This window comes from Patiria miniata, unplaced genomic scaffold, assembly GCF_015706575.1.
Source record: "Patiria miniata isolate m_02_andy unplaced genomic scaffold, ASM1570657v1 HiC_scaffold_29, whole genome shotgun sequence".
NCBI classification, from domain to species: domain Eukaryota; kingdom Metazoa; phylum Echinodermata; class Asteroidea; order Valvatida; family Asterinidae; genus Patiria; species Patiria miniata.
In genome coordinates this window covers 6,672,099-6,694,654 of record NW_024037068.1, presented here as the reverse complement: position 1 = coordinate 6,694,654, position 22,556 = coordinate 6,672,099, and the positions used below count along the sequence as shown (strand labels likewise).

The 22,556-nt window shown below is 42.3% G+C and overlaps 1 protein-coding gene across 5 annotated transcripts; it reads left to right on the top strand.

Moving 5' to 3' along the window:
* Positions 1–68: 68 nt before the first annotated feature.
* On the top strand, positions 69–18,160 carry LOC119735778 (GA-binding protein alpha chain-like). 5 transcript variants are annotated; one of them, XM_038209703.1, is made up of 10 exons: positions 78–217; positions 1,535–1,612; positions 3,676–3,844; positions 4,710–4,794; positions 6,415–6,489; positions 9,858–9,944; positions 12,282–12,485; positions 14,756–14,851; positions 16,622–16,814; positions 17,564–18,160. In XM_038209703.1, the coding sequence occupies exons 2-10, from the start codon at positions 1,545–1,547 to the stop codon at positions 17,796–17,798; spliced, it is 1,212 nt and encodes a 403-aa protein (XP_038065631.1). In that variant the 5' UTR covers positions 78–217; positions 1,535–1,544; the 3' UTR covers positions 17,799–18,160. The 5 variants fall into 5 exon arrangements, with proteins under 5 accessions (XP_038065634.1, XP_038065633.1, XP_038065631.1 ...); XM_038209702.1 differs by having other exon boundaries at positions 3,673–3,844; XM_038209701.1 differs by lacking the exon at positions 78–217 and adding an exon at positions 1,026–1,110 and having other exon boundaries at positions 3,673–3,844.
* The last annotated feature ends 4,396 nt before the right edge of the window (positions 18,161–22,556 follow it).

The following is a 22,556-nucleotide window of genomic DNA, read 5'->3' as shown; positions in this document are numbered from 1 at the left end:
TTTTATCTTTTCTTACCGCTTAATTTAAAAAATATTACATTAACATTTAGGAGAATAAAATTATAGATATCAGCACATCCGGTAAAAAATTGCCCGGACTTGTTTTTCTTCCGTTTGTCAATCGTGAGACTCGCGTGAATTGATGCAGAGTTCACCCCAGGTTTTTGCTCTTCCTGTGACGAAATCCCTTCAAAAGCAACAGGAACGAGTGATCGAGGTGACCAAGAATATACTTAGCCTATTAGCATGTTTTCAGATATATTTCACACTCTGAAAGACAGTAATTCATTCATCATTGACATTGTTCATTCGCCATTGTAGGCCTATAAGGCCTACATGTTGATTCGGCATGGGAGTTTTGGTTTGCATTGTTTGTTGTCGTTTTCGGTGAATTCATTACTAATGAATTCGACATTAGGGAAATAATTCCATATATGGCCATCACTCATTTGGAAAAACTGTTGGACCTGACGCCACTTCCGCGATTGTGTACAAAGTCTCTGGACAGTGTAAATTTTTTTTTACTTAGGGCCTATTTCCTAACAAAATTGGAAATGCTTCTCACTTCTCAGTCCCAATGAATGACCTTCATTGAGATGATATATGAAGAAAAAAGTGGCGTCAGGTTGCACCATTTTTTCCAAATAAGTATTTTTCCGAGTAATTCCCAATGACCTCAAAATGATCTCGGAAGCTAAGCTTAATTTAGCTAAGCTAAACTTAATTTAGGGAAGAATGTTGCAACCTGACGCCACTTAACTGAAGTGGGTTGTGTACTATTATTCTATGGAGAGTTAAGACAATTTTCTAAGTATTTCCTAACGAAATTGCAAATGTTGTCCCTGCGCTGATCTTCGCGTGACCTCAGCGGGTCAACTCTACATGTGGCTCGACCATTTGGGATGGAGGGGCTTTGAAATCGCATCGCACAACAGTACATAATAGTAATACGTCATTTTGGTGCACTGAAATGAATACGCTGAGCTGAATCGTTACGACTTTTGGTGGACTGTTGACATGCTGAGGTCTCGCGAAGATCAGTGCACGCGCAACATACGTAAACACCATGAACATGACCCATGTATTTGTTGGATCGGAAATGCGAGGCTGGTGAGTAAAAACTCAGATTTATTTTCCACTCAAAAAATTGTCCCATGATCCAAATGTCAATGGTTCTAAAACATTTCAGAGTTATGGATCAACCATGGCAATGTTTTGGTGGATTTGTGTTTCAGAAATTGGAATTCCAGACAAAGAAATTTCGTCTATCAAAGTGCATTTCCAAAAGCCATAGCGTACTGAGCCCCAAAAATTCACCATGCTAGTAGAAGGCTAACGGAGCCTTCTACTTCTAGAAGTAATAAAGTTCCATCGCCAAATTTTCATTCTCAGCCCCTACTCAAATTTGGCAGCCCTGCAATTAGAAAAAAAATTCTGACCCCCCCCCCCCAAAAATAAAAACATTAAAACAAGGTCTTCCAAACTTATCCTCTCATTTTTACCAATTGGGCGCTCTTTCATTTTTGTTTTACAGGAAAAAAACGATGGATCATAAGAGTAAAAAGAGAAAGACATCACAAGATTCTCCACCATCACAAGTTGTTTTTCCTGGGTAAGACAGTTGCTATAAAAAGGCCAAGTAAAAGAAAAAGAAAGGGAGTTTCTCGTCTGGATTTATTTCTAAAAAAGGAAGGAATTGTCTTCTTCCCATTGTGTCTATTCGGAATGGTGGATTTTCCAAGATGACAGATGGATTATTTCATTTTTTGAGCAACTCCTTTTGCTGATGCTTTTGGAGCCGTCACCCTTTCTATCAGATTTTGAAACTACATGTAGGTTGCATCAAAAAACAGAAAAGGTGACGAGCCTGTGTTTATAACAGGAACGGAGTGCCCATCTCTGCCCATCTCTCACAGTGGGAGATATGTTGTGAAACAAATATCGAATGCTTTAGCTCGTGGTGCAGTAAAACTAGCCTCCCGAGGTGATCCATGGATCACCTCGGGAGGCTACTTTTACTACACCACTCGAAGCATTCAACATTTGTATAATATGCCTGGTAAGCAATAACAAAGTTTTTGTTGGATATAAGGCCAAAAAAAATATTCGGTCTCTGGTCAGACCAAAGTTCCGGGATGCGGCTTTTTTGTTTTTGTTTTGCTTTTTTTTCTTTTCTTCAAGCTTGGATTGTACAGACAAGGTGGGGTACTAGTTTGCTTTTTTGGTGTCCTCATGTACATTGGTGTCCTCCATAATTTGCCTTGGTGCTCTCGATCATTTGCCTTGGTGCAATTTCCCATTCCTTGGTGCTCTTTGGTAAAAAAATAATTGAGGAGGTGCAGCAATAGAGGGCGCTGTTGGAGCTACCGGGGAACATTTTGGAGAAAAAAAAAGATTGACGCGCATGACCAGAGACCGACTTATTTTTTTTTTTGGCCTAACATGAAAAGAAAAAATAAGAAAAAAAAATAGTTGGAACAACCAATTTTTGTCTTGCTTTATTTTTGACCCACTACATGTACATGTATGTACTGCCCCAAAGCGCTCTGCCTGTTACTCCTTATACCGCCCCAAACCGCCCCAAAAGCACTCTATGGTTTTATGCATTGTTTTTTCAAGGAGTAAATTCAGTAGGCCTATAGTACAATGTTATACAAGCAGTGTTCGACCATAAACTTTTTTTTTTACTAGCCAGCTGGGCTACTGAAACAGACTCTTAAAGGGAATATACAACATTTGCAAACATCGAAAAACAAAACTACATTTTTTTTTACAAAATACGTTACTAGGATGTTGGTAAATGCCAGTCTAAAGCATCCTGTAAAATTATGGCACCTGGTGTGAAGTCATTTTCAAAAAAAAATGACATTTTGTATAAATTTCCAACTGTGGTCGGCCGACCACCGTTGGAAAAACCTAACTATTTTTTTAACTACTACTCCAAATTTACCATTTTTTCAGTCAAATTTTGTTTGCTATTGGTTACATGTTCATGAACGGGTGCAGGCCAGCTAGACTGGTTCTATTACCTTACAAAGTTCCGGCATCTATAAATTGATCCATTTCATCTTTAGTGGAGACGGGGAACCAGACTACTTGAATATTTTCGTTTTTCTTGGTTTTTCCAGCATTTTCGATCACAAAACTTCAAACATGTCAGTGGAACAATATTTGATCTATTATACTAACCCCTCAAATAGTTCATTTCTGAAAATTACAGCAAAAGCCAATGATGTACATTCCCTTTAACTACATTGTAGCCTGCAGGCATTTTCACTAGCCTGCTTGTTTTCCTTATATAGAGTGTCTCATCAACAACAATGTGCATACATCTAAAACCTGTATCCTGAGGCAATCGTCACTTTTCGTGTCAGTGTTTTAAATAAACAGATCTAATAATTTAACCCTCAACAGTTAATAAACTTAGACACAGATTGTTCCATTTTTGCTTTTCTGAATTGAATGATCTATTTCTTCCTGTCTTTTCATCTTTGCCGTAGCCCAATAATTTTTGACTCGCCAGCCGGGCTACTTAAGGAATAGTTTGACTAGCCCGCCACTGTTTTGACTAGCATTTGGCTAGCGGGCTACCGCTAAAGTCGAACCCTGCTACAAGTGCTAAATTTGAATTTATGAAAAGTTTTTGTGTAACACTTGTGTGGTTAACTGCAGCAGTGCAGAACTCCCGAAGCAATCTCAACCTCAACCTCAACCTCAATCCCAGAGCATCATCATCCACATGATGGACATTGCCGAGCCACTGACTAGCCTCAAGAAAGCCCTGATGCAGAGGTTGCAGTGCAATCTCATGGACCATGAGATATACCTGCAGAACGAAAGACTGGTAAGATATGAACTGGCGGAGTGCAGAGTAAGCTCTAGTCTGGTTCCGGCATGTCTCACTTCATATACAAAATAGATGCGCATGCGTGTTATGAAAAGTATCGCCAAGAGTGCATTTACTGACGACGGCATTGCATTTGGTCAATATTCGGTCGATTGGTAATTATACGGTATTTTATGGGAAACTCAGGGGGCTTGTTTTTGGTCAATTTTCTGGTGACGGACCTACCGACCAACCACGAAGTGACATATAGGCTTACTAGCTACATTGTACAGTGCCTATCCACTCCGTTCACAAGTACCCCCTCACTGGCAAAGAAAGTTCATGTTGCCGCGACGCGTGGCCTTACCACTGCGTGTACACAGTACAAATCCCCTGGTGTATGTGCGGCACACACAAGGAATGGTGCGCGTCAACCAGCTAAATGTCGCGCCCATGGGACGTCGTTGCTAGGTAAAAGGGCGCCCTCTTCCGTTGGCGCACAGAGTCCATAGGGGCAATTCCACGGTTACTCACGTTACATTTTTGAAGTACTTTTGAGTTTCCTTGGGCTGTAATTACCTCACTGAAAAGGTTTAATAACTGTTATCCCCATGGTAGATAGAGTAGACCTAGACCTACCTAAGCACCAAAGATGACATCCAGAAAAATGTGTTAATGTATGATAAACAAGACGCACAAAATTGGTTACTCACATTACGAAAATGTAACGTGAGTAACCGTGGAATTGCCCATAGGGCCCTTTTGAGGAAATCCTTGATTTCATAACCAGAAATAACTAATACTAATTCTGTTGGTCGGAGGATTTGGTGTTAATGTCAAACAGGCCATAATGGTCATTTTCTCTGAATCCCATTGAACACAGATGGAGGAGGACAAGAGTTTAGTGGAGCAAGGCATAAATGCTGAAGGGATCTTGCAGTTCAGTGTGGAGGTCAACTCTTCTCAAGGTAACGAACGAATGCCGTACTAGTTCTCAAGTCCTTTAACAAGTCTATTAATAAACTGAATTGCACTAGCAGACCTGCATTCCATTTCGTGAAACCCATAACTTAACGATGCATCGCAGCACTGCAACGTGTCATATCCCAAGATATCCCTACGATAAGTCGCAGCTGCGATGGTCCTGCGATCCATTTCACAAAACACGAGGTAAGTGCGCCGCGTCGTAGGTGTATTTATAGCACAACTTGGTGACTGTTTTATGTATTTATTTACAAATTTTAACAAATTGTCTGGGTATTATATTCTCGTTTATGTATTTTTTTATGGCATAAAACTGGCTGAAAAAAAGGACTCTCTGATTTTGCAATGACCACTGGACACGTCATAACTTGCGACTTATTTAAGCCATCGTCAAGTTTCGTGAAATGGATCATACGATGCATTGCAAGTTGCGACATGTTACACCTCGTTACTCTGTTTGCGACGCGTCGCTGCGCTTCGTGAAGTTGTGTGGTTGGGGAAGGGGGCTGGCAAAAGTGCTTGTTGTGGTTCTTTTCGCTAAATTCACCAGAAAAGAGTACTTAGTACCTACTTAGTCCTCTTCAACCCTAGTGGGTCATAAGGCCACAGTGATCTCTCTCCACTTGGTCCTGTCCTTTGCGATGTACTGTGCCTCTCCCGAGGTTAGATTCATCTCAGCAAGTTCTGCCATTACTGTTCTTCGCCAGGTAGTTTTTGGTCTTCCTGGTTTCCTCCTTCCAGGTAGTGTCCATTGCAAAGCTGCTATAGGGATACGATCCTGATCCATCCTGAGCTTGGGGCTAACCATCGGATATGTTGGCTCTTGATCTCTGACAATCAGTCTATACAGGGTGTTTCAAAAAAAAAGGGAAACCAAGCTTATTTTGTTGATTTCTCGGGTATGACTAATCATTTAGGAAAATGGTAACCACCATCCGTTACATAACCATGTCTTCTTTTTCTTGACACCAAGAACTCCATTTTACTGTCACGGATGACTGAGCACCAAGTGATGTAACTGACATGCCAGAAATGGCCTTGTACCACATGCACCACAAGACCAATTGACAGTTTTCAACATGTTGAAAATAACAAAATCCAGGACGTACATTATCAAAGTCATTGCTAAAAAATACCAAGGTTTATCACTGTCCCCTTTAACCCCAATGTCATTTAACATGCTCCCCCATTCCTTTCAATGCAAATCTCTGCCCTGGTTCTCATGGCTGTGATATTCTCTCTCTCTCTGATGTCAATTGGTCTTGTGGTGCATGTGGTACAAGGCCATTTTTGGCATGTCAGTTACATCACTTGGTGCTCAGTCATCCGGGACGTTAAAATGGAGTTCGGGATGTCAAGAAAAAGAAGACATGGTTATGTAACAGATGGTGGTTACCATTTTCCTAAATAATTAGTCATACCCGAGAAATCAACAAAATAAGCTCGGTTTCCCTCTCTTTTTTTAACACCCTGTGTATAGACTTTGTTTGAAATCTTATTTGGCCAGTAGATGCAGAAAAAAAAGTAAAGACAACTATTTTGAAATCGGTGCTGAATTCCGCTCATCGTGTGACTTTTTTATTTATTTATTTTCTATTTTGCAGGAATGAAACCAAGGTTGAACATAGTTGACGTCATCAAGCCAATTACCATTGAAGTTGTAGATAATAATCCTCAAGGTACTCTTACACTGATAATTTGTTTCTCATCATAGCTATAACCAATAGATAACTTTTATCCATTGAAACAAAAATTGCATTATAACAATTCCAATGGGTTTCTGAAATGATGATTTTATGACATGTGCTTGTATTTCATTCATTTAGTCATGATTGTCCTGTGTCTGCAAAAGTCCATGAGTTCAAAGTACAGTAAACTCCGGCTAAATCGGCACTCTCGGGACCCGAGAATTTGTGACGACTTACGCGAATACCGATATCTGCTGTTATTCGTCATTTTGCCGACTTACATGAAAGGTCTTTTGCACACATGATTCATTGCACTAATTGGCTTTGATTTACCCTGGATTATCTCCTTAATGCTTGAGTTGAATCCAGCAAATTAATCCTCGAATTGTATCGATCATCACGTTTGGGGTTAGGGTTACGTTTGGGGTACTGATAGTGAAGACCACGATACATATGTACGTGCACAGTAACGAATTAAATGCGTGCGTGGTCCGGTATATACCACGCACGCATTGTCTGCAGCAGTAGTCATTCAATAAGACGACCCCCAAAATGGACAGAGCGCATGCGTAAAGCCTAGAGGGAGTACTGGTATTGATATGCTCACGATGCATATGCGATGTATGCAGTAGGACACCCTTTTTCGACACCGATGCATGCAGCGATCACGGGCCGTGCGAAAACCACTTTTCACTCGACACTTTGCCAACCGCAGTGCAGGAAGTTAATGCCAATGCGTGATTTGTTTAATGCTGACTTACACAAAGGATTTTGTAATGCTTTTAATGGAAAGGGGACCGAGAGTAACACGACGACTTGAGCAAAATGGCGACTTATAAAAGCCGACTTAGAAATAAAAAATTCAATGGAAATGCATTACGGACAATCAGGACTTTAGTCAGACGGCCGACTTGAGCGATTTGACGAGTTGTACGATGTCAGTTTAGCCGGAGTTTACTGTATTTAATTTGTGTAACTAACTACCACAATATCAGTACGCCATTCTCTGAATGATAGTTGAATCTCTGTTTGGACTCAGCACTTTCCAGAGCCCCAGTCGGGGGAGAGACACACTGCCTGCGTGTATATTGGTCGCATGACTTATTTCATTCTAAAATCCACACAAACCTGTTGTGTATATCTGTGTGTGTCAGGCGCCGGCAGTAATGCGTTCGGATATCACTCCCAGTGGTCTCCCCCAACTCTCCCTTTGCAACCGTTGAGGGGGTAGTTGAGCATGGAGTCCATTGGGTCAAAGGAACATCAAATGGCGTCACATGGCACCACGGCCTAGAACGCCATGGTCCTGTGGTTACGGAGTTTGACTCACGTACGAAGGTGCATGGGTTCGAACCCTACCAGGAACAGAGTGTTTGTGCCCTTGGGCAAGACACTTAACTACACTTACCTCTCTCCACCAAGGTTCATAAATGGGTACCTGTGAGGGTCGAGGACCGATTGAGCGCTGATATCGGCTGCCACGTTGTCCCATGCCCTGATGAAATGGGTAATAATTGTAAAGCGCTTTGAGATTGTTGATACGATGGAAAGCGCTATATATCAGCACAATTATTATTATTATCATCACGTGGGTGTGTACAACCTACGTGCAATTGTGGTGCTGTTACGCCTCAATTATGGCATCCTTCCAACTACATGTACATTTAGCATCTTCCCATCTATAGTTGGGATTTAGGAATGCACCAACTATTGCTGGGACAGTCCCAACTAGTAAAAAAAAAAGTAAAGTCTGTCACAACCGATGTGGCCCATCAGGTCGGCGTTTGTCTCTTAGTTTCAGTAGCATGAAACATCTGAGAATATTTCTACTCCCCCTGGATGGGATGCCAGTCCATCGCAGGTTACTCCCCGGCTGAAGCTGGTGTAGCGTGAATATCCGACTCCATGAAATATGGATTCTTCGGTAGTATTGAATGATTTTGATTTTATTTCAGCCACATCCAACAGCGCAAGCGCCAATAACAGGATGGATAAATGGAGAGAAGACAATGAGAAGAAGTTACAGTTTTAGAGGTGGGAGGAAAAGCCCAGAAGAATATTCTGGGGAAAACCCACGGAATCAGGCAGGGACTGAAAACCCAATCCACATATTGGCCCAGGCGGGATTCGAACCCGGGTCACAGCGGTGGAAGGCGAGGAAAGTACCGCTACGCCAACCTGACTCCCCAACCTGACTCCTCTATGATACTAAGGAGAGTTAACTGGTCACGTGCAAGGGATTAACCAATAACAGGGTAAAGAAGTCTAACTTACATAGAAGTTGGATTTTCAAAATGAAATATGGATTCTTTGGTAGAATTGCGCTGCGCATGCGTAAGTAATGATAATTAGGAGAGTGACTGGTCACGTGCGAGGGATTAACCAATAACAGGGAAAAGGAGCCCAATTTTCATAGGAGTTCAATTTTCATATGACACCGGTACCCATTTATATTCCTGGTTGGAGAGGGGCAAGTGGGGGTGAAGTGGCTTGCCCAAGGACACAACATGTGACCCACAGCTTGGTTCGAATCCCTGACCCTCTGGTCATGAGTCACGAACCCTAACCACTAGGCCACACTTCCCACAGTCCCAACTATAGTTGGACAATTGCCATAGTTGGGGCGTAACAATACCACTCTCTTGGCTGTACAGCGTGTCCCAAAAAAATGTCCCTCTCATAGACCACAGCATAATTACCAAAATCAAGTTTTATACTCAATTAAGTTTACATATTTAGAAAGCCCACTTAATTTTGTAGTTCCTGTGAAAATTTCAAAGGTCTCGCTTCATTGGTTTTGAATACACAGGCTTTTATGTAACAGCAGTGCTTTCCGGCCCATTCCAAGTTTGATAAAAAGAAATGCACACTACAGACATACCATACCTTATTCCATGCCTTACTTTTATTTCAACAACTGTGTTCTTGTTTTGTTATTAAGTAACTAAAGTCCAGTTCATTTACTTTTTTTAAATGAAAACTAATCAAAGTTCAGTTCCACTGGTCGTGTTTGCTTTCACAGGGTGTGCTCCACTTATGGTTTGTTCTTCAATGTCCAGCTTGTAAACCTTTATTGTCCTCCTGCACATCCTTCCACCTGCAAACTTGGAATGGGCTGAAAAGCACTGCTGTTACATAATAGACTGTGTATTCAAAACCAATGAAGCGAGACCAATGACATTTTCACAGAAGTTACAAAATGAAATGGGCTTTCTTAATCTGAACAATAAATTGAGAATAATACCTGATTTTGGAATTAATTAAGCAGTCTATCAGAGGGACATTTTTTTTGGGACACGCTGTATAACTGAGATCACTGAATCAGTCTGTACAGAGGTTGTTTTTCTCTTTGTTAACAGTCACAGAAGTCCCAGATACCTCCAAGTGTAGATGGATGGTTTGCAACAGCTACAAGGAAGAACAAGAAAGACTGGGAATACCAGAAGGTAAGAATTCTCATTGTCCACCACGAAGGGCGTCAATCACTTTTCAAAAGTGAGGGGGGGAGTGGACATTCGTTGATCGGAACTAATGTGAGTGCAGAGCCCTAACGGCGTGGGGTTCGGGACCCATTGAAGGGCCCCGAAAATGTTTTGGATTCTAGACGCTCTGTGGTTCGATCTGAGGCAATTTCTGACCACTTTAACCCATATTTGTAAGCAAAAGATCATACTTTAAACATGGTTTTTAAGTTTGTAGTAATTGAATCAGCTATTCTGAGCTATAGAATCATATGTAGGGTACATTTTTTTTGGAGGGAGACGAAAAAAGTGTGGGGGACAAACGATATGATATCCCCCCCCCCCCCTGTAAAAAGTGGGGGGACTTGCAAAATAGGGATACATACATGCATTTACCAGTAAATTGGTCAGACCAAAGTTCCGGAAATGATGTGGCGACGCGGCTTTTTTTTTTTTTGCTTTTTTTTTTCTTCTTCAAGCTTGGATTGTACAGAGAAGGTGGGGTACTATTTTGCCTTTTTTTGGTGTCCTCATGTACATTGGTGTCCTCCATAATTTGCCTTGGTGCTCTCGATCATTTGCCTTGGTGCAATTTCCCATTCCTTGGTGCTCTTTGGTAAAAAAAAATTTAGGAGGTGCGGAAATAGAGGGCGCTGTTGGAGCTACCGCGGAATATTTTGGAAAAAAAAAAAGATTGACGCGCATGATTAAAATCGACACGCGCGCTGACCAGAGACCGACTTATTTTTTTTGGGGCCTTATAGAAACCCACCCCAAAATTAAAATCTCGGAAGCTGCTGTTTAGATTTGTCATAAAGGTCCGTACAATAACAATGCTACATCGGTGTGTCCATGCAGCAAGATAACAAGTCTGTACAGTGAGCTCATTAGCAAAATGTTGAAAACTGCAACTTTTCGCGAGCGTCACAAACATGATAGATGTTGTGTTTTCCCATGTAGCCTGGCTTCCATGTTGAAAATTCCCCCAAAATGACCTTCACAACTGTTCATTTCATCGTCTCAGAAGAAACCAAGTTATTTGTAAAGTTGGTTACGGGTACCCGATCCCATGTAATCTAGAACCGATTCCTGACATCAACAGTCAGGTACTCGGGTACCCTAGCCCAGGTTGGACGACGTCTTTATTGCATTACACGACTGACGTCCAGGGTATAAATTCTTCCACCATTGCGCAAAAAAATTATAACACATTTTTTTCATATTTTTACCTGATGGAGGAAGCTGAAATTTCACTTACATGTTCCTTGCGTCCAGAATCGTGCCTGCGCTGGGTTTAGAAAAGGCAAATATGTCCGCGGGCAGCTTGTGTTTACCGAAAATAAGCCGCAAGTTCTACGCTTTCGTTGAAAACATTTTCAGTACGAACTCTCTGCGTGAAGACGTACACGCGCGTGCCGTTTGCTGCCATGGCGGCAGCGTGCTAGGTGTGCATGCGCATGCGTAATCTTCACACGGGGAGTTCGTACTGAAAATGTTTTCAACGAAAGCGTGGAATTACGGTATATTTTCGGTAAACACGCCACCCACGGACATATTTGCCTTTTTTAAACCCAGCGCAGGCACAATTATGGACACAAGGAATATGTAAGCGAAATTTCAGCTTCCTTCGTCAGGTAAAAATATACAAAAAATGTGTTATAATTTTTTTCGCTATGGCAGGAGGGATTCATACCCTGGACTCCGTTACGTGTACACAACGGACTCCAACCACTGATCTCTATATAAACACTGGATAGCGGATATGCATACAACATTCACACAGTAGACTTTGCATATTGACCAATTCGCCCCCGGTCTCACGAAGATGGCCGCGTATAATACGAACGTTCTATATCAACAATTTACGCGCATTTTGGTCACGTCCACATATGATGTTCTAAAAGGGACACATTTCCGTAGTGATTATTATTTCAAAAACGCCGAAAAAGTAATTTGCGGCATTTTAAAAGTAACCACGACGTTAGAAAAATTGTAGTAAACCTTGGTCAGTGGGGGTGGTCAAAATATAAGTCAAGTGAACCTTGACGTAACAAAAGAAATCATGCTGTCTATAAAGACGGCAACTTGTCCTTTGTAGATCACCAGCCGGTCTCACCAATATGGCGTCAAATTCATTCATTGTGCGGCTCTTTATTAGCTATCCAGTCTTTATATAGAGATCAGTGACTCCAACCTGGGCTATCGGGTACCCGGACCCCAGCTCGGGTACCCCAGTTCCAATGCACAGTCCTACGCCAAAATTCCGAAGATTGTGGTTGACATTGCCACAGATGTCATGCAGTTCGTATCATACCTGTGCAGAGCCCAAAAACTGGAGCAAAGACCAAACCCTGCACTGGCTGGACTGGGTGTGCCAGGAGTTCAAGAGGGACCACTCGACCCTGCCGTTACACCTGCACATCGACGGGCATAAGCTATGCTCATTGACCAAGCAAGAATTCGTCTCTGGCTTGCCCAGGCAGTTAGGGGAGCTCATGTGGTTTCATTTGGGCCTTCTGAAAAAGAGTGAGTTTTTTTTTTTATATGGATTCCATGCACTAGTACCCCCTCAGCAGTTATAAAGGGATTTTTTTTTGGGGGGGGGGGAGACAACAAGGAGGGACATTTAAACCCATGGGCGATAGCGCCTGATGCTCATGTGAAGATGCTATAGGTGTGTGCACCTTCCAAATCAATTAAGTCATGTGTGCTTCACATATGTGCACGTGTACTAGTACCTTACAGAGCTCCACCTGCTGCTTGTGCACGAAGTCCGTTGATCTGTTAGTTTCAGTGAGTCAGTCCTTTTATGTCCAGGGTGACATGGCTAACTCTAGGGCATCGTACGTTGGGGACATTGCCTGTCAATTTGCAGAGTATCCAGTCAACATCTAATAAAAGCAAGTTTGCAGTTGCGTCATATGAGAGGAATCTCTTCTGTGTGGTTCTGAGAAGACTGGTTTGCAAACTTAAAGTTTCAGAGTGCATGCTCTGCCGAGGAGATAGGCAGAGGATACTTTCTGAAACCAGTGCTTCTGATTTGAGGCCTGCGATCGCACCCCCATGCTATGGCACGCCTAAAAGCTTCCCGAGAAGTGGGAATAATCGCACACCTGAATCCTTCTATACCGCACACCTTTATGGCATAATTAGGCCTTTATACTTCATCATTTGGGAGAAAAAAAGTATGTTGGTAAATAAATTTAAAAAAAACCAAGAGGACTATTATAAAAAAAATACCAGATTGTTTAGTCCCAACTAGGACCACAGAATACCACGCCTAGAAAAATCACATGCCTAGAAAAATCACACATCTAGAAAAATCCAGGTGTGGCCTTTTCCACACGCCTGTGATTTTCAAATCAGGAGGACTGTGAAACATGAAGTTTTCGGGACGGTATGCTTTTGCTCATTGTCACGAGGCTGAGGACTTTCGGTTTCCCGCCAGTTCTTCTTACAACCTCTGCAACCCACAACTGAGATTTCCTTTCATGCAGTGCAACCCCAACATCTAGGCCTAGTTTCCATTTTCGTCGCAAGAGACAAAGAGAGCATTGCTGATGAGACCCAAACTGCAAACATACGGAAACATGTTATCTGGAGATATCAAAGATGATGCAAACTACCTCCCATATGACCATACGATTGGCATTGTGTTTGTGGTTTATTTGTCAAAAAAAAATGAACCAGATTCAATTTTGCCAATCACACCGTGGAATGGAAACATGTTTGTGTAGAAAATCAGTCCAACGATGTACTGCAAAATATTGCACCCTGCTCAAATCAGTCACACTATTGTAATGCAAAACTGGTATTATGCTCAAGATGGCAGATGCCAGGTGTGAAACAGTATACAAATATTGAGTGGCTCAGCGTGGAATGGGAGGAATATTATCGCAAGGTAAAATCTGGACTTTTCCATTTCACGAGGCGAAGCCGAGTGAAATGGAAAAGGCCAGATTTTACCGAGCAATTCAAAGCCACTCAATATTTGTTTTATATAACTGACATATAGATCCTTGTCATTTGATATATATTTGAACTTTTATTTCAATAAAAAACTGGAGGAAAATGTATTTCTGTCTTTGAAACCACCCCAGCGCTGTAGCGCCCCCTCTTTGGAACAATTCACGCTACGCGCAACGCTGAACGCGCATACCAGCATACATTTGCACACAAATACCGCGTCATGATCCTAACTGTTGAATAGTATTTCCCATTCCCCATGGGCGGATAGTACTTTTTGAGCGGTGGCGTGAATGGGAGCAATAACAAATGTCACGTGATGCGAGTTCCGCCAATCAAATGACAAGGATCTGTATGTCGGTTATATAATTGCTACTGAAAGCACTAATGGAATGCATATATAGAAGTGTCAGTCAATTTCCGACACATCCTGTAGGGATTACAAAGATCCTAAAGCAAAAAGGAAATGCCTCGGTGGCAGTAGCCGACGAGTGTTAGGATTAGAGTTAGCAGATGCTACTTAAAGTGGACTCAATGCACAAACGAGTCAACAGTGCAGGGGAAAAAAAGATTTGGAAACTTCACAACCATCAGCGCGCTGACACAATCATGATCCCTAACATCTCAGATATCACAGACAAAGTATTGCTGTCTGGGACTCTTCAGTGACATTGGCGAGGATCGTTACGTTTATGGTCACTACGCAAACCTTCATATCTTTTCAGTAGACATCCAGACCCACTGCTGGTCTTAAACGTAGTCTACCAGCACACACATATTTTGTGTGTAGAGAAACTGATATTGTCATGCTCATACCTCTTTCAATGCAGACCAGGACACTTGTGGTATGAAGGTACCCGAACGGGATCTGCGCATCACGGCGTTTGGCTCCGAGGACAAGCTGAACTCACACGGGAACAGAACAGGTCAGTCATCAACCATCACCCTTACAGGTCCTCCTACATTCCCCCAGGAGGTTTGGGAGGGTTTTGCAGGATCCTCCATTTATCAGAGATCAGTATAAAACATGTGGATTTCTTGGATCTCTGCACTACAGCTTTTCCAGCCACTCTGTAAAGCAGAGAAAACCTTGAAAATGAGTTTCCATTTTTCCAGTCGGGGGGAAAACTCAGGGAATTTTAGAAAACCACAAACGAAATTAGGGAAAACTTGGTTGGGACAGGATGGCTATAAAGGGGAGGAAGGAGGCCATTGCTTGTTGACAAGTTACCTGTGAATTATCAGAATCTTAGTTGCTTTGCTGCAACCACCCCTTGACTTCCCAGCAACCTCGTTCAAGAGAAAAAAATATATATCTCAGGGAACTCTGGAAATTTCTCAGGGAAACATTGGGGAAAACTCTAGGAGTTACGTTTCATACAGTGCTCTGAACCCTGACAGTGGTGAACTATGTTTTCCCATGTAGCGTGGTTTTCACTGAAAATTCCCCAGGAATGACAATCAAAACCATTCTTTTCCATTGTCTGAGAAGTAACTGCTAAGGTGGTAATTGATAAAGTTGGTTAGGCCAAAAAAAAAAGTCTCCGGTTTCTGGTGTGGAGCTTGCCCAAAAAGTGGTGCGGCGATGCGGCTTTTTTTTTTTTTTACCTGATTTTTTTGCTTCAAATGTCTGATGATGACTGCAAATGGTGCCCGACTAAACTTAGTGCAAATAAATATGGGAGTCCAAAGAGGCCACATAAAGCTTATTCTCGACCAGAACCCAATCTAAAAACACGTTAAAATTGTGCTGCAGCAGGATTCCAGTCAAACCAGTGACTTAAACGGTTTTGAGACATCATCTTTCATTAAAAAAAAAACTTTTTCATTTTGCCGACGCGCATGGCTACGGCGACGCGCGCGCATACCAGAAACCGGAGACTTTTTTTTTTGGCCTTAAGGGTACCCGATCCACAAATCTGGACACCAGCGGTCAGGTGCCCAGGTACCCGGTTCCGATGCACAGCCCCAGCATTTTGAAAACACATGATGAAGATTCCTTGCGAAAAAAAAAGGTATAGTCGTGTTCCCTAATGTGGCGCACTTCGAAGCCTACCCAACTTTCCTCGTGTAGTGTTGCCAAACCTCTTTGTTGATAAACCTCAAATTCATGCAGTGAAATACTGGTACTTTTACCTTTTTAATACTTGCTATTTAACCTCTGTGAACAATTTTGGTTTCATAAAATTTAATCCGAAATGCAAAAACGGTCGCGTCCGGAAATTGGGCACAAATTGGCGGAGTGTTCCCTAACGTGGCGCACTTGAATAAATCTCAGAAAATTCCAAATTAACATTTAAGAATTTCTGTAAACTTGATAAATTCTGATAAATCATTATTATCTTTACTTACAAACCCAGCCAGATGTTTGTCAGAAAATTATTTTCTTATTTTTCAGGGCATCTTCAAAAGGTTCACTTTGCACTTGAAAATAAAATCGGAAAATCAAGCCAAAATAATTTTTTCTTTTAACTTTGTAATGGGTAAATAAACTCGCGATTTATGAACGGGAGTGTTTAGAACTTGATGAATTTTCACTTTCTGTGAAATTTCAGTTAAAACTTTTGCTCTAGCTAGACGCTACAGGGGAAAAATAAAAGTGCGCCACGTTAGGGGCCGCGCCACGTTAGGGTACATCAACAATATTGGGAGTTAGACTGAATGGTCACTTCAGCACACCCTTTCTCTATTTGCAGGGAATAACGGTCAGATTCAGTTATGGCAGTTCCTGTTGGAGATGCTGACAGATCCCAATATGATCCACTGCATCTCCTGGGTGGGCACCCAGGGGGAGTTCAAGCTGCTGGACTCGGAGCTTGTGGCTCAGAAATGGGGAGAACGGAAGAACAAACCCCAAATGAACTACGAGAAGTTAAGCAGGGCCCTCAGGTAAACACATGGAACAGGACTTTGCCCTCCACCCCCACCCCCAACCACCACCTACCTCCACCAACAAATAATACTGCGGGAAATAACACCGTCAGTGAAAGTTCGCAATCGCACTGTTGCACCCTCAGTTGAGCTAATCAAAAGTTAGAAAAATAGTCAATGAATACGGTGCTACCACAACGCGCAGACACAAATGTGCTAGCGAGATTCCAATTTTAAATCTTGTACAATACGGAGATGCACGCAGAGCTCCCTCATGGGAAATAAGTGATAGATTGCGGTACCTATTGCTATATCAGATTCGAAATGACCAGCTGACCCTGGCAAGCTCAGTGGCCAACTGGTAAGAAGTCTGCACTAAAGCAGGAGGGAAAGAATGAAGTATCCAAACGCCACTTCAGCAGTTGTGTTTAAAGTCTGTGGAGAGTCCAAAAAAAAACTTGCTAAGTATTTGTTAACAAACTTGGAAATGTCCCACATTCTTAGTCTCACATTGATGTCTTTTCCACATTTTTGCATTGACTTACCTTTATTGCGCTAGTATATGAAGAATAAAGTGGTGTCAGGCTGCGACGTTCTTCCAGCAGGAGTTCTTGGGTTCGAGTCCCACCTGAGTAAGCTTGTGAAGCATTTCTCGCAAACCCCCAAAACAGCACTCTTACGAAATAACGTCTGCGGGGGAAACAAAACTCAATATCAAATTCACATCTTCGGAGGTTAATAGTGATACCTTTAATGTCTCTTCGCAGGTATTACTATGACGGAGACATGATTGCCAAAGTCCATGGCAAGCGCTTCGTCTATAAGTTTGTCTGCGACCTCAAGCACCTCTTGGGCTACAGCGCGGAGGAGCTGTCGGCGCGGGTGACGCAGTGCAGCAAGAGCAAAGCCAAGATGCTGCCCATCCCGCGGAACCCCAGCGACCCCGACTCGCAGAAATACTTCATTGAAAAAGTCATGACGGGCCTTTATGCTAAACCCTGATGTTTCCAGTGATGAGCAACTGAAATACTGTATTCATGTGGAGTTGTACCGCATATAATACCTTGGGAAAGCGCTGATATCGGTTGGACTGATGTTCAGTGAAACTACCTCTAAAAAACTGACGTCCTTTCTAAAAGAGCTGACAGATCCAGAAAAACAATGGGATTTCACCTCCATTCTGGGATAGCGTTGCCAGACAGTTTTTCTAGACGAGGATCTGATCACCATAGTGCTGTGATTATCAAGGAGTCTTTTCCCTGTTACGAAGAGAAGAAAAGAGCTTTGGGGTTGATAAATTAGTATTGACATATTTGCTTCGAGGAGTTACATCCTACTTTCCAAGTGATGATCTTTGGATATCCTGATCTGGCAAAAAACTCTCTTTACCATACATCTCAGAATATTAGTGCCAGTTTGAATGCCAGCTCTACCATTTAATAATTGTTGAATTTGACGGTACCTGAGAGCTGTGTGTGGATGCCAGGATTCCAGGACCATCCCAGGGATGTTGTCGAGTCCATCACAAGACCCTGCAAGTCCATCATAAGTCCTCCAGTCCCAATTCAGTTCAAAAGCTATTAACCCTAACAGAACTCAACCCATCAAACCCCAACGGAAGGCAATGTTGGAATCTGTCAGGATGGGTACAGTACCCCTAAACTGACAGTCTTTTACATTGGGTTGGCACACCTCCAGAAACAAAGTCAGAAACATATGTGTGCAGTTTCCCATATGGTGTTAGAATTTGCCAGGATGGGTATGGTTCCTAGTAAATCATGCCAGGAAGTTAGGGTTAAAATAAGCTTTGACGAAGGCATTCCTTTGTTATTGTTCATCCACTGTTACCTATTCCTGGACTTGCCATTCACTTTTGACTGGTGGTGGGCTGGACTTCATCCCTGAACCATCTTAATGAATACGATGTCTGAACATTGGACAAAAGACTTCAAATCTGTAGCGGTCTCCTGGGGCTACAGTTTTACAATCAGGGAGATCGAGAATCTGTACACTTTTAATGCCATGAATTGTGTATTTTTACTCTTAATTTTATTTGTTAGTGGGAGGTTAAGATTGCAGGGCCCTTCAAATAAAATAATCAATCATGCAACTGTCTCCATTTCATAACAGCATTTGTGGGTGATATGGCGGATTGGTTCAAACGGAAACAGGTTATCTCGTACCTTGGGCAACTCGTACCTTGGACATCTCATACCTTGGACAACTCGTACCTTCAACTTGACTTCATTATGCCAACTCGTACCTTGGACAACTGGTACCTTCAACTCGACTTCATTATACCAACTCGTACCTTGGACAGCTCAAACCTTCACCTAGTCATACCTTCAGTTAAGACGATTTGTACCGTCACGCGTAAGTCAAGTCGAACCGTCACATACAAAGAAGTCACGCACATTCTGTACTTTCCATATATTTTATATGGTATGAGTTGTCTTAAATGAAGATACGAGTTGATCAAGACATGAGTTGTCCAAGGTAGGAGTTGTCAATGTACGAGTTTCCCAAGGTACGAGCGTTCAAACCTCCCATGGTTCAACATTAACCCTAACCTTTTCAAATCCTGAAAAATCCTCTTTCCAAAATGGAGGATTTTTCAGGATTGAGGCTATATGGCACAAATGTGTGGCTGATTTTGCAGGATGCCTGCATCAAGGACTTGGGCTGAACCTTGTGTTGTTTATATGCTCAGCCGTGCATAAATGTAGGCCTATATTGTACTTGAAATCCTCTGCACTGCTCCAGGATGTCACTGGCTCTGCCTCAACATATTGACAGTGATTGTTCAACATATTAACAGTGATTGCTGGAGGATTGTGCAGGATTGAGGCAGGACCACATTCAAGAAATAACAGAGGATTTTACAGGATTTAGGCTGTGTGCAATTTTTAAACGGAGGCAGTTTGACGATTTTGCAGGATTGAGTTTGCATCCTAGCAAAAAAATGCCTAGGAAGTTTTGGTTAGTAAACCTTTTCGAGATATGGTTTTCGAGATATAAACCTTTTCTTGCAATGGGTATTGTGTAGATTGGATTGTTTGGTAGCATGGTATTTTTAGCAAGAATCGCAGGGTTGTGTTTTTTTTTGTCGCAACATTATCCTGATGAGTTTTCCGTCAAGTGTCCCACGATCTACAGCTCGCATGTTTCAAAAGCTCCCAAGCATCTTTCTCGTGGTTTTTGACCATCTAGAGTAATTAGCGACAACTCTAAACCACCAAAGTTTCAAGAGATGCACAGGTACATATCCACATACCATGTGGAATAGGACAGTTTGCTGAAAGTCCACATCATGTGACCGCAACATTAACATTTGTAGACAAGTGCGACATGGTTAATCGGCCTTTTTAGATGCAGTGGGCGCTATTTTGAGCAGGAGAAATCGCTTGATGGCGTCTACACCAGGATGCTGCGCATGGCTCTGAATGTCTCCTGGAGAGACCACATCAGGAACATCGACCTTTATGGAGGCCTTCCACACATCTCAGACAAGATCAGGGAGAGGAGGATGGCTCTGGCAGGCCATTGCATCCGCCACCCGGAGCTAGCAGCCCACAACACCATCCTGTGGGAGCTGACTCATGGAACTGCCAGGAGGGGGCGGAGACGAGCCACATATATCGACACGCTGCGACGGGACGTTGGTCTCAGTGACACAGGGGATCTGAGGACCCTAATGCTGGAGAGGGTCGAGTGGAGGGCCGCGATCAAGTCCCGAGTTGGTGTAGGCTAGGCTGCACCCTCGCATCGCATCGCATCATTTTGAGCAGATAACATTTCCCAATTCGAAATGGAGTTATCCTATTGTGTCCGTCATATCTCCAAGAAGGCTTGTGCACCAGTCGGAAATCAACTGACCTAATAGGAAGTCCATTTAATGGCTCCCCCATTCACCTTTTATTACCACATCACAAAGGGGCGGCAAGTAAATGACTTCAATTATCATATTAAAACATTTTTTGTATAGATGAACTGTATCTGTTCATTCTTACTTGGAATCTTCTCTCTTACCAGAGTATTATTTTAACCAGTAACACCTGGGTAAGGTTTCAATTACTTTAACGTAATCTAACTTAATTCACTCGTCCGGTGATGCTGACGTGTAATCTCTTTCACAACAACTTAGGAAGGGACCACAGGCGTCACTAGCACTGGCCATATAAACTCGACCCATGAACGTGGCTATATACATGTAAATGTACATATATAGCCACGGTTCGTTTATATTCTCTGGTCTTTCGACGTGTTCGAAATCCTGGTTGGAGTCCTTCCACTTACAATATCGAAATTGGAAGAAATCGATGGAAAAATACGAACGTCTATACTGTAATTTGTTTTCAGAGATAATAATGACGGAACGTTGCTGTGTATGAATACATGTACATTGTAAATATTGTGGCGTCTCGTTCACGGATCTATACATAAACAGTAATGTGGACCGCACGTGACGTAGTCCCGCCCACACAAAATGTATCCAATGACCTCACAGAAGAGGTCACCGCGCCCAATGATATGTTGGTGACAGTGAAGACGGGCGTAATCGAGGCTGAAGGTTTTCTGCTTCTTCTGCTCACTCAATACTGTGCAATCGCCTCCATTTGGCGGTCAGTGTGGAAGTGTAGCAAGCTAAATTTTGAAGTGTAGGCTATGTTTCGAAGTGTTTGCAAGGCATATGCGGTTCCTTATTTCACCACTGCCCTTGAATGGTGCGGTGGAACGTATCAGTACAAGTCGAAGAACTCCCCCCCCCCCCCCACATTACCTGTGCTATATTATCTGACACTTGGTGGCGCTGTAGGGCTACTCTGTTTGAAATTTCAGTTGGACTCAGGCGCTATGACCAGAAAGAAATGACATCATGTAGTGTTTATTCATTTAGTGCGTTCGTGAAAGTTGACGCATGTCGCAGAGGGGGCGCTCTTTCGATCCCGCCGGAACCGTTTGGGAAATACAACTTTCGCTCCCCTGTCGTATACCTAAAAATAATTAATCATGATAGTTTTGAACTTTTTTTCGTATTAAGTTCTTGTTATTATCATGAGACTAATATAATTGCAATCACTGGACTAAAACTGCAGTCGTATAATGTCTTTGACTAAATTGTTTTTGGGATCGATGAATCATGAATCGAAACGAAAATTAAAAAAAACGTACCGAGTAACAAAAGAAATCCTTTTTGCAGTTAGTCTTCAAAACAACATCTAATGCAATCACCCACCCCATGCAGAATTATTAGTGATGACAATCATCAGCGGGTTTCGAAACTTTCCCTCGACCTTAACGACTGTTTCATGTATCGAAAACGGTTGGGTTAACAGCAGATCATTTATACCTATGCCACCCATATTTGCATAATGTCACATTCTTCTTTTTTTTCATTTTAAATTTTGTTTGAAGGCGCCATCATCGATTACAATTCCATATTAACAGCTAAATTAGACTCGTACCGTGCCTTGTACGCACCTATACATTCATTTTTGTTACCGGTAACATGCCGGTATCAACTTAATTTCTGCCGGTAGCGTGTTTGCATTCGGTATTACGTACGTAATCATGCGCGCGCCTAATGCTGTCCAGATTTCTCTTACTCTGAATTTTGATGTGCAATAATTATTATAGCCATGATCCCTTCCAACAAAGGCCAACGTATACAACATTATACAAAGTAGTTCTTTTACAACATATTTTATTTGAGAGTAAGGTTTATGAATAATGCATTTACTAACGCTGTATGCGTGTAGC

Coding starts and splice junctions, on each gene's coding strand:
- LOC119735778 (XM_038209701.1), top strand. CDS start 1,067: ATGAACATGACCCATGTATTTGTTGGATCGGAAATGCGAGGCTG. Junction 1,613..3,672: donor TCACAAGTTGTTTTTCCTGG/GTAAGACAGTTG, acceptor GGTTAACTGCAG/CAGTGCAGAACTCCCGAAGC. Junction 12,486..14,755: donor TTTGGGCCTTCTGAAAAAGA/GTGAGTTTTTTT, acceptor CTTTCAATGCAG/ACCAGGACACTTGTGGTATG.